The 12710-nt window shown below is 42.4% G+C and overlaps 1 protein-coding gene across 1 annotated transcript in view; it reads right to left on the bottom strand.

Annotated features, from left to right (window-relative positions):
- Positions 1-12387, bottom strand: part of HEATR6 (HEAT repeat containing 6) — a 45873-nt gene extending 33486 nt beyond the window's left edge. The window contains exons 1-6 of the mRNA XM_060693223.2: positions 11991-12387; positions 10523-10630; positions 10022-10162; positions 8044-8159; positions 6534-6648; positions 3691-3792 (exon numbers count right to left, since the gene is read on the bottom strand). Of these exons, the coding sequence (XP_060549206.2) occupies positions 3691-3792; positions 6534-6648; positions 8044-8159; positions 10022-10162; positions 10523-10630; positions 11991-12257 (849 nt within the window). The 5' untranslated portion in view covers positions 12258-12387. The remainder of the gene's footprint in view (positions 1-3690; positions 3793-6533; positions 6649-8043; positions 8160-10021; positions 10163-10522; positions 10631-11990) is intronic.
- Between the last annotated feature and the right edge of the window lie 323 nt (positions 12388-12710).

Genomic DNA, 12710 nt, shown 5'->3' with positions numbered 1-12710 from the left:
CCTAGACATCAGCACTATAATCTACTTAGTGCTTAATTACGATAATTTAAATTAAATTAAATCTGCTTTTTTTTTGCAAAGAATCTTTGGTATTTACAACCAAAATTGAGCCCAACATTTCTGTTGCTAAGTGAGGCAGTTGTTTAAGTCATTTTTACCCCACTTTACGACCTTTCTTGCCACAGTTGTTAAGCGAATCACTGTAGATGTTCAGTTAGTACAGGGGTTCCCAATCTTTTCTATACTACGCACCTCTGATATATTCTCGCACCCCTTAAAAAAATAGCTTCTTCTCCGGTAACTTTGTATTGCTAACTAGGGCATACAAAACCTTTGCCAGACCAATTCTTGAATACAGCTCATCCGCCACACTGTATAGCTGACATTAACATGATTGAGCAGGTCCAGAGGTATTTCATGAGAAAAGTACTCCACTCTACTCACAACAGAATCCCTTATGCCACCAAGCTTGAAATTCTGGGCTTGGACAATCTGGAACTGCACCGCCTGCAGTCCAATCTAAGCATAGTACATAAAATTGTCTGCTACAACGTCTTACCTGTCAATGACTTCTTCAGCTCCTACCACAATAATACATGGGCACACAATCGATACAAACTCAAGGTAAACTGCTCCAAACTTGATTGCAGAAAATACAACTTCAGCAACAGAGTGGTCAACGCCTGGAATGCTCTACCCAACTCCATTGTTACAGTCTCAAACCCCCACAGCTTCAACTTCAAACTGTCTACTGTGGACCTCACCCCATTCCTAAGAGGTCCATAAAGGGGACGTGCATAAGTGCACCAGCGTGCCTATCGTCCCTGTCCTACTCATTTTCATTTTTCATTTTATTAGATTTATATACCGCCCTTCTCCCGAATGACTCAGGGCGGTGAACAGCCAGAAGGATAAAACACAGAGACTACAAAATTTAAAAGACAATATAAAAACCCATTAAATAATTTGGCTCAAAACAATTTAAAACACCCCTATTGTTTTAAAACCAATTTTAAAAGTTACAATTAAAAGAGAAGTTAGGCCAGGCCAGCCTGTTGAAATAAATAGGTCTTGAGGGCACAGCGGAAGGTGCGTAAATCCAGGATCTTCCGTATCTCCGGGGGGAGCTCATTCCAGATAGCAGGTGCCCCCACAGAGAAGGCTCTCCCCCTGGGGGCCGCCAGTCGACACTGTTTGGCCGACGGCACCCTGAGGAGCCCCTCTCTATGTGAGCATATTGGCCGGTGAGAGGCTACTGGTGGCAGAAGGCGGTCCCGTAAGTACCCAGGTCCTAAGCCATGGAGCGCTCTAAAGGTGGTGACCAAAACCTTGAAGCGCACCCCGAAGACCACCAGGAGCCAGTGCAGCTCGCGCAGGAGAGATGTCACATGGGAACGCCACGTCGCTCCCATAACCACCTGCGCGGCCGCACTCTGAACCAGCTGGAGCCTCCAGGTGCTCCTCAAGGGGAGCCTCATGTAGAGAGCATTACAGTAGTGTCCCCATTTCTTTGTATTCATTTCCTTCATTCATGTCTGTGTTCATATTTATACCTGCTATGTTGTACATGTTTGACAAACAATTATATGCATATAGCGTATAGATATATACTATAATTTTGAAACTTCTAAACCCAAGTTTTCGCACCCCCTGGAATATCGTCTCGCACCCCCGGTCGGGAACCCCTGAGTTAGTAGCACAGTTGTTAAGTGAATCTGCCTTCCCCATTGATTTTGCTTGTCACAAGGTTACAAAAGGGGATCACATGACCCCGGGACATTGCAACTGTCATAAATGTGAGTCAGTTGTCAAGCATCCAAATATAAATCGTGTGACCTTGGGGATGCTGCAATGGTCATAAGTGTGAAAAATGGTCATGCCACATTTTTTCAGTGCCGTTGTAACTTCGAATGGTCACTAACTGAACATGTTGTAAGTAAAGGACTATCTCTATTCTCCTTTATTGAAACAAAGAAAAAAAACCCCATCTATTCTTTTAAACATCAGTTGGATATCATAATTTTATAGGGTAAAATTTAATACCCTGGATGACAAAAGTCTAATGCAAAGCTTGTCCAAAAACTGATCTGAATCCTTTGGATACCATGGGAATCCAAACTCTTACGAGCTGGTAATTTGTTCAGGATAGCAATGATTTCCATTTGCACATCTACCAAGCACAGAGAACAGTTTTTGTGCACACGGTATTGAATTAGCACATCGCACCAAATCATGGTTTGCTGAATAAAGCATCATGGCTTGGGCCGCGCACCTTAGCAGAACTAAAAATCATGTTGTACAAAGCTTTATTGGATTTGCATTTGGGATGCAAAGCTCAAACCACAAATCACATTCTGGCTTAAGGTGACATGTAAAACCAGCTGCGAACTATCTTTGGACATCGTAATGCACGATGGATTATTGTGACAGATGTCAGTCTAGCCTCCCCCATTATACATACACAGTACAGAGACAAACACCACCCCCATATGGCTTTAAGATGAGACGCTTCCATTACTATTTTGGAGTTCGCCCTATTCTGTGTGTCACCCACACTCAAAACGGTGGATAAGGTGATTTGCTTCAAACAAACATAGATGCTATTACTCTCATTTTGAGTTTCGGCAACAACAAAAATTGGGATGTACCTAAAACAGCAATAAGATAGTCCTTAACTTACAGCCATTCATTTAACAATTGCTCAACCACACTGAATAAACCACAGACTTTAGTTCAGTGTGAGACCAGATCTCACATTTACAGCCATCACAGAATCCCCATAGTCACATGATCACTTGGCAACTGACTTGTACAGATGGTCTTCCACTTAACAACAGTCCATTTAGTGACCACATGAAGTTACAACAGCATTGAAATAAGTGACTTTTAACCATTTTTCACACTTATGACTATTGCAGCATCCCCATGGTCACATGATCAAAATTCGGGTGCTTGGCAACGGGTTCATATTTATGACAGTTGGTGTTTCCCAGGGTCATGTGATTCCCTTTTGTGACCTTCTGACCAGCAAAGTCGATGGGGAAGCCAGATTCACTTAAACAATCGTGTCACTAACTTAACAACCGCAATGATTCATTTAACAAATGTGGCAAGAAAAGTCCTAAAATGGGGCCAAACTCACTTAACAAATTTCTCACTTAGCAACAGAAATTCTGGACTCAATTGTGGTCATAAGTCGAGGATTACCTGTATTTATAATGGTTGCAGCATTCTGGGGCCATGCGATCGCCATTTGAGGTCTTCCCAGCCAGCTTCCAACAAGCCAATCAATGGGGAAAGTTGGATTTGCTTAACGACTATGTGATTCATTTAACAGCTGTGGCAATAACGCTCATAAAATTGGGTGCAACTCACTTATCAACCACCTTGCTTACCAATACAAATTCAGGCCCCAATTGTGACCACAATCTACCTGTAGTAGATCTTGACCGTTTCTTCACAGACATGCCAAGAGGAAAACAAAGCTGCTTGGCTCACTGCTATCAAATCAATTATGGGTACTGTACTGTGGCTTGTGCAATTCTAATTTTGGAAACCAGAGGCATTTCAAAAGCATTCTACACATCTGAGTACAAAAGGCCCGTCAAAAATTTTTTCAGGGTTGTTTTTGGGGCACTCAGGGAACCTCTGTTAAGTCAGGGAAGATTTCCACTTTAAATCTCTTGTCACCTTTAACACAGCCAGGAGGGAACCAAGGAGATCAGTCTGGGTCAGCCTCATCTTTCCTCCGTTTAAGAGCGACTGGATTCCCTTCAAAGCATTTTGTAACAGCTGGAAGGGAAACAAAAAAACAATGAGCCTTCTTCCAACTATCCAGGAATAGCACAAGTCTATCATCTAGAACAGGGGTCACCAACCTTTCGGACCTCAGGGACCACTAAATTCGTAATTTTAAATCCCGCGGACCACTAATATGATCTGCCTAATGACCGGCTGGGTGGGCGTGGCTAGGTGGGCATGTGACTGGGTGGGCATGGCCACCTCAATGTCACGTCGAGTGGCGCCTCGCCAGCCTCTACTCGCCCTTCCCCTCCCAGCCACTCCTCGCCTCCCGGCCCGGGCTCCTTAGAGCCCCAACAGGAAGCAGTTGTTGGAGCTAAGCAGCCACCATGAGAAAGAGTTGGCAGAACAGCTCAGTTCAAATTGGATCTGACGAAGAAGGAGGCTCAGTAGAAGCACCTCACTGAGGACTAGAAGCATAGGCTTTCCAAGCAGAGGGAAGACCTGCGGGAGTGCAAGGCCAGGTACAGGCGCCTGGGGGCTCAGCGGGCTGAGATAGTCAGCCAGTTCCAGGCCATGATGCAGTCCCACTGGAACAAGGCCCTCCGGCTCTTCACCACCAGTGGCTCTTTCCTCCAGCCTTCGGCCAAAGCCCTGCACTGAGGCCAAAGCAGACTCCAAGTTGGAATTTCTGTCCCCCTCCGACCCACACAAAAAGACCCCGAAGGGGGAGACTCTCTGCAGCAACACAAATGTTCATTGCACGTATCTGTCCCAGGGGCTGTAGTTTGAGGACCCCTGATTTAGTGCAAGATAAAAAATGCAAATAATTTTTCTGCGGACCACCAAAATTTTCTCGCAGACCACCAGTTGATGACCGCTGATCTAGAGTGCAATTTTATCTAGGTGATAAAAGTCCAAGGGCAAAAAGTTTCCCTCAAGTGATTAGAGTTTGAGAAGTTGCTCAATAATAATACCGGTATCACACTCAACTTTAATTGCAAACTCAGCGTGTGGTTTGGAATAAATAATCATTGGGCTTATGTAAGATCTTTCCACATGAAATCAATTTCTAAATTTTATCACCAGCAACTAATTAGCAACCTCAGACAGTCCCCCAAAGTACGTTTAATAATACAGGGACATGATTTCCATTACATGATGTCCCAATTTACCTCTCTTGGACTTCAGTTAGAGGTTCACAACAAGAAAATCCTGAAATGCTTCGCTTGAAGCATGCTTACAGGAAAAGCCACAGCTTTTAATTAAAGCAACAGCTTAAATTCTACTGATCAAGGAGAATATTTGTAGCTCAGGGTTGCATTGTGGGGTCCTTGGTACTCTCTGAGCTTGGTTCTCCCCTTGCAGATGTTCCATTAGTTTGGATGAGTGCAAGAAAATAACCAAGCTCAGAGAGCACCCAGGAACCCCACAGTTTAAATCCTATCTGAGAAGACTGACTCAGAGCATCAGGATTGGTAATTAACCCACTTCCAAAGGGTGATCAAGGAAGCCACACAATACATAGCTCAATTGTCCCATTCTGTCCCTCAGATGTAGTTCTCTCCACATCAATGTTTCTCTCAACCTCAGCTACTTTAAAATGTGTGGACTTCAACTCCCAGAATTCCCAAACCAGCATTCTGGAGAGCCCATCTTAAAGTTGCTGAGATTAAGAAATACTGCTCTACAATCTCTGGAATGTAATAAGCTTTCCTGTCCATGTTGGAGATGCTGTTTTTAGCAGGTCTGTTCCAAGTGTGTCAGGGCTGTGTTTCTCCTGGAAATCACTAACAGAGATGGAGATTTGGCATTCTACATCCACAATATACTGGCGAGTCAGGTTTTATTTTAACAGTGACAGGAAGAGAATGGGGAAACTGCAAATAGAAGCCAGGGTGAAAAACGGAGGAAAGAAAAATAACAATCCCAAGGAGGATTGTTTTAGAAAAGTGTTTTAGAATAACAGAGTTGCAAGGGACCTTGGAGGTCTTCTAGTCCAACCCCCTGCTTAGGCAGAAAACCCTACACCACTTCAGACAAACGGTTATCCAATCTCTTAAAGACTTCCAGTGTTGGAGCATTCACAGCTTCTGGAGGCAAGTTGTTCCACTGATTAATTGTTCGAACTGTCAGCAAATTTCTCCTTAGTTCTAGGTTGCTTCTCTCCTTGATTAGTTTCCACCCATTGCTTCTTGTCCTGCCTTCAGGTGCTTTGGAGAATAGCTTGACTCCCTCTTCTTTGTGGCAGTCCCGAGATACTGGAACCCTGCTATCATGTCTCCCCTAGTCCTTCTTTTCATTAAACTAGACATACCCATTTCTTGCAACCGTTCTTCATATGTTTTAGCCTAATCCTCTTTGGTGCTCTTCTCTGCACTCTTTCTAAGAGTCTCAACATCTTTTTTACATTGTGGCGATCAAAACTGCATGTAGTATTCCAAGTGTGGCCTTACTAAGGTTTTATAAAGTGGTATTTGATGGTAGCCAGTTGAAGGTGAGCTTTGGTGGGAATGTATTCCTCCTGAAAAACTGGATCTGCAGCTGGGAAGTGCTCCTAAATCTGGCTATGCTTCTTGACTCTCAAATTACATATTGGAATGAGATAGGTGAGGGAATGGAAATAGTGGGCCCTCCCTCCCTTAAAAAAAGGATTGAAACAGTTCAGCCTATCCCTCACAAAAGATCAGATGGCATTCTGCAGTTCCCTGAAAGTAGGGAAGCTGGGCGGTCATTCCCCGATCTCTCCCTTATTGCCCACCTCTCTCCTAAAGAATTGTCTTTGTCCTTACCATGCAAAAGGTGATGTCATCTACTTCAGTCTCTTTGGAAGACTGTAAGAGGCTCAAGAAAGCCTGAAAGCAGAGCTCTCTGTAAGATTCCTCCAGGTAGGGTTGTCCAGGTAGGCTAAAAGACAAGCAGATGCAAAGGAGGAAGATGAACTACAGAAAAGAAGTAATGCTTTTATCTGTCTGTTTAGAAAATGTAGTAGAAGGAAGAAGCAATCACTTCATATCAGAAAGGTCATAATATCTGAGACCCCGTGGAGGGAGGCAAAATGCTTTATCCATTAAAATGAGGAGATTTATTAAGGGAAGCAATCTCTCACTATGCTACCCGTGTTTCCCCAAAAATAAGAACCTGTCTTATATTTTTTTGAACCCTGAAATAAGCGCTTGGCCTTATTTTCGGGAGGTCTTATTATTTTGGGGCCCATGGAGCAAGACGGGGTTCCTCTTGCCGTCTTACCTGATTTCCAGCTCTGTCTCCCTAACCCTAACCAGAGGAAATGGCGGGGACCTGCTGCACATGTGTTTAAATATTTTCAGGGAGGGCTTATTTTTGGGGAAGGCTTGTTTTAGTGCATGCGCTCAAAAGCCCGATTAGGCTTATTATAAGGGGATGTCTTATTTTTTGGGAAACACGGTATTATTCTTCCAAGTATTAGACAACATAGAAAACTGATGGCAGAAAAAGCCTAGTTGTCCATTGAGTCTGATCTTTGATGGGGGTTTTTTGTGTGTGTGTTAAGTTTTGGGGTTTATCCTAAGCATGTTTAAACTAAAAATATCCCCAGGTATGTGCCCTGACCTGTTTTTTCTGCAGAAAACGTAATTCTTACTGTCTGTATTTACAATTCTGCTATAGAATATTAAATACTAGGAGTTTCTGGGGAAATTTCAGTTGAAATTACAGATTTTTTTTACAGCTATTTAGATTCTCCCATGTAATTGTGACCAGAACAAGGAAAATGTTAATAATATTATAGCCTAACATTGACTGGGTTCAAATACTGCGATTATCCATGACACCACACAGGGACTGTTCACACAAACTAATAAACCAACACCCTTAATCTCCAAACCACTACTCTGGGTTCATCTTTTGCACTAAGCTATAACAAAATAAGCCACATTCTGGTTTAGTACCGTGTGCTGAGTACCAGTTTTTGTTTTTGTTTTACTCTTCAATGTCACCTCCATCACTTCCACTGATGTGTTTAAAACAATTAAAATTAAATCAATTAAAATTAATATGTTATATTTGTATTTCTATAGTGAAGAACATTTGAGCTAGAATGTTAACAGCTATTTGGAAGTCTATTATTAACACTTAAAGAAAACACACTTCCACAAAAATGTGCTGTAAGCTGGAATGTATGGGGATGTTTATCTGTGGGCCTTGGATTTAGACATTTTTTTCTGGACCCCACCAATGCTGGAATATTTACATCCTCTATCCCTGGAAGAGGCACAACATAATGGAAAGGAGTTAAGCCATACCTATTTGTTTCTGTCATACCTGAGGCACAGGTTTGCCATGCTGTGTATCGCGGCCCTTTTCCGTTCAGCATCAGTTTCAGCTGGGCTGCTGAACTGCCTCAGAAGTCCATTTTCCCCCAGCAAATCTGGGAGATACTTAAAACAAACAAACAAACCAATCAGCACATTGTTGGAGATTTGTTGGAGAACAAATTGGAGAAGAGATGCAAAACAAAACTTAGAATTAGCTAAGCAACAAAAGCATGCTTAGTGCACAAATTCTAGAAGCTCAGTCATCTTATATCTCATTGTGGCTTTCAGGCTGGATGAACCTCAGGCTACAATTAAAAAAAAAGAGGTAAAAGCTGAAAATTTCATTCAGGTTTTTCCCATCATCAGATAGCAGGAATTATTCTGGGGTAACAGGGATAGGAAATTCTTCATTTAGCCACCATACAGTCTATACTAACCTGTACTGTGTTAAACTATAAACTATTGTTTATATTACATAACAATAACAATAATAGAAGAAGAAGAAGAAGAAGAAGAAGAAGAAGAAGAAGAAGAAGAAGAAGAAGAAGAAGAAGAAGAAGAAACGACCGAGTTGCGAAGAATAAGGAGGAGAAGGAGGAGGAGGAGGAGGAGGAGGAGGAGACACGACCAAGTTGCTAAATTAATCCACTGGTCATTATGTAAAAAATACAACTTTCCTGTGACCAAAAAGTCATGGGAACATAAAGTGGAAAAAGTTATAGAAAATGAGAAGGTGAAGATCTTGTGGGACTTTCGAATATAGACGGATCGTCACTTGGAACACAACACGCCAGATATCACAGTTGTCGAAAACCAAAACGTACAATTTATTGACATCGCGGTACCAGGAGATGCCAGAGTCGAAGAAAAAGAACTGGAAAAAATCATGAAATATCGAAACTACATGGCTATGGATGAAACATGTAACAGTGATACCCATTGTCACGGGGGCGCTTGGTACCATGTCCAAGAATTTTATAACATACATCAGCAAATTGCAGTTTCCTGCAATAACACTAGTGGAACTGCAAAAACTGATGTGCTCTACTTGGCACATCATACATCTTAAGAAAGTACTTGGTTGATACCTAGGATGCTGGCAGCAACCCGTATCAACCATTAGCACCAGTCAATGGTATTTGTGATGCATTTTTGAATAGTTAGTTAGTTAGAAAAATATCATTACCACAAGAAATTTGAAGTCTTCCAAACAGCACATTTTTTTAAAAAATTAACTTGTCTATATTGTGAAAGTGGTATAAAAATATCAAAACAGAACTGAAGATGTAGAAACATTATTCAAGAACTCCAAATTACTTTGTGTCAGGATAATACATAACATTTCCAACTAAGTCTTCTATCTTCAAGAAATATACAGATAGCCCTCAACTTATAACCACAATTGAGCCCAAAATTTCTGTTGTTACGTGAAACATTTGTTAAGTGAGTTTTGCCCCATTTTACAACCTTTCTTACCACAGATGTTAAGTGAATCACTGCAATTGATAAGTTAGCAAGCCGGTTGTTAAGTGAATCTGGCTTCCCCATTGACTTTGCTGGTCAGAAGGTTGCAAAAGGTGATCACATGACCTTGGGACACAGCAATGGTCGTAAGTAGGAACCAATTGCCAAGCATCTGAATTTTGATCACATGGTCATGGGGATGCTACAAAGGTTGTAACTATGAAAAATGGCCATAAGTACTTTTTTCAGTATCGTAGCTTTGAACAATCACTAAATGAACTGTTGTAAATTGAGGACTACCTATACCAGAATCTAAAAAGTTTGACTAGCCCTTCTGCTTGGATGGGATGGACTGAATTATGAACCTATTTGTTTATGGTTCTACTATTCAGATGGCAATTCTCAGCAACAGGTATTGAAATTTCCTTCTAACTTCTAACTCCTTTACCCATAATTCCTCTGCACTAGGCAAATAGAAAAAGTTTCTAAGCAAGATATTCAAAAATTCTATTCCAATCCACCTTTTGGCACTTGTGTCCATTGCTGTAGACAGAGGCTGCCAAGGCTTGCAGAATTTCAACATGTGTCCAAGTGCTGCATTTTCTCAGAGCAGAGATGAAATAAGGCATCAGATAATTCAGACTCTCTTCATCAAGTGCAACCTGCAATTGCAGAAAGAAAAATGAAATTAGCATAATCTTGTATCGATGAATTCAGGATAATATCTTATTTGGTAAGCAGTAAATCAGTTTCATTAACTATTGTCTCATATCCTTCAAAAATGACATCCAGAAGCAGAAGAATTTAACAGCTAATAAACCCACCAGCTGTCTCATCTGTATACGGAGAAGAGAAAAAAGTGTGTTACATTTATAGTTAACAATTATCATTTTTCTAATGGCAGCATAATGACTCTTCGTTTATAGTGTACTAAATATACTATGAAGTCAATGAAAACAATTATGAGAATTTGAAACAGTAGATGCTCCACCAAAATATGACAAAAAATATAGTTTTCTCACCTGGAATCTGTTGAGCAGCTGGTGAATTAATTGGCACACTTTATTGACAAGATGTTCTTGATTAAGCTGGACTAGTTTACAAGCTTGGACAATTAGTTCACAAATGTCCTGCCATATAAAAGGACAAAAAAGGGGTGTATTAGTTACTTTTAATACCCTGAAAGACACAGAGATGAAATTGAATGCCAATACAGATAGTCCTCAACTTACAACAGTTCATTTAGGCCCTGTTCAAAATTATAACTACGCTGAAAAAATTGACTCATGACCATTTTTCACAATTATGACCATTGCAGCATCCCCCATTGTTGCATGTTTGGCAACTGACTCATATTTATGATGGTTCTGGGGTCACGTGATCATCTTTTGCAACCTTCTGAGAAGCAATGGGGAAAGCCAGATTCACTTAACAACCACCTGACCTCTGGGAGACCTTTGGATTGGGTGTTTGATGATGGACAGTGGGAGGGGATGCTTTCTATATGGAATCTTCACGCCTATTATTTTAGTTTCAGCTTTTCCTTGGTAGCGTTCACTTCATTTTCTAGTAAAAGTACATTACTCTATAAATAATGGAGTTTGGCTTATTCTTTCCTGGACTTTGAAGGAAGCACACCTGACACTTAACTTCACTTAACAACTGTCTTGCATAGCAACAGAAATTTTGGACTAAATTATGGTCATAAGTCGAAGACTACCTGTATCTTTCAACCCAACCTATCTTACAGATTTGTTGTTGCGAGGTTAAAATTGGAAAAATAAAAATAAAAAAGAATATTAAGGATTGTCCTCCACTTACAATAGGTCATTTAGTGACCGTTCAAAGTTACAACGGCACTGAAAAAAAGAGACTTATTATGACCGTTTTTCAGCTACGACCTTTGCAGCATCCCTGTGGTCATGTGATCAAAATTTTGGCAACCGAGACTCCTATTTATGAAGGTTGCATTGTCACGGGGGTCACGTGATCCCTTGTTGTAAACTTCTGACAAGCAAAGTCAATGGGGAAAGCCAGATTCACTTAACAACCGTGTTACTAACTTAACTGCAGCGATTCACTTAACAACTGTCTCGCATAGCAATAGAATGGGCTCGATTATGGCCATAAATCGAGGACTACCTGTATCTCTGAAAGTAACCTATCTTAGAGATTTGTTGCTGTGAGGTTAAAAACGGGGGGGGGGGTGGAATTAAAAAAGAATATTACAGAATGAGGGAATGGGAAATGCCTGTGGAGCAGGGGTGGGCAAATGTGGCTCTTTTACAACCTGTGGACTTCAACTCCCAGAATTCCTGAGACAGCTTGACTGCCTCAGGAATTCTGGGAGTTGAAGTCCATAGGTTGTAAAAGGGCCACATTTGCCCACCCCTGCTGTGGAGGATCCTGGGGATCCAGCGTTGCTTGGAGTCTATTTCCTCCATCCCATCAAATTCCCCCGCCGCTCCTCTGCCTTCTCCGGATACTCACCTCCGGCCTCGGCCCCCAAGGCGCCGCTCCCCCCGGGCCGCAGGTCTCGGACATGAGCTCGTCGAAGAGCAGGTGGAGCTCGGGACGGCGGCGGGCGACGTTCTCCCCTCCCGGGGCCTGACTGGGATCGGGGTCGAGCTGCAGAGCCTTGAGCCGCGCCAGGTAGCGTTGCAAGCAGAGGCCGGATTCGGTCCAGGCCGGGTTCGGTTCTGCTGCGGCTGTTGCCGCCGCTGAGTCTCCTCCAGCCATGCAGGCCTCCGCCGCCATTTTTTCCAGCTCGTCTGTCGGTTGCTGGGGCAACTAGGCCGAGAAGGGACGCCCAGGCCTAGCTTCCGGATGAAAGCCACTATGAATTGCATAAGGAGGCCGCCGCCGCCGCAGACGGAACTCTATGGTTGAAGCCACTTCTGTGGCTGCGCCCCCTATAGGCGGGGCGCTCTGGTGATCTGTGGGACACTAAAGAGCATGATGCCATTACAGGCAGTCCTCGACTTATGACCACAATTGAGCCCAAACCTTCTGTTGCTATGCCAGACAGTAACAGAGTTGGAAGGGACCTTGGAGGTCATCTAGTCCAACCCCTGCTCACACAGGAGACCTATACTAGGGATTGGAACCCTAGTTCAACCTTTCTGATCGACAAGCTCAGTGTCTTAACCACTAAGCCATGTAGTCAGACAGTTGTTAAGTGAATTTTGCCCCATTTTACGACCTTTCTTG

This window comes from Pantherophis guttatus, chromosome 1 (assembly GCF_059756535.1).
Source record: "Pantherophis guttatus breed Tessera chromosome 1, ASM5975653v1, whole genome shotgun sequence".
Taxonomy (NCBI): domain Eukaryota; kingdom Metazoa; phylum Chordata; class Lepidosauria; order Squamata; family Colubridae; genus Pantherophis; species Pantherophis guttatus.
This window is presented reverse-complemented; position numbering and strand designations above follow the sequence as displayed.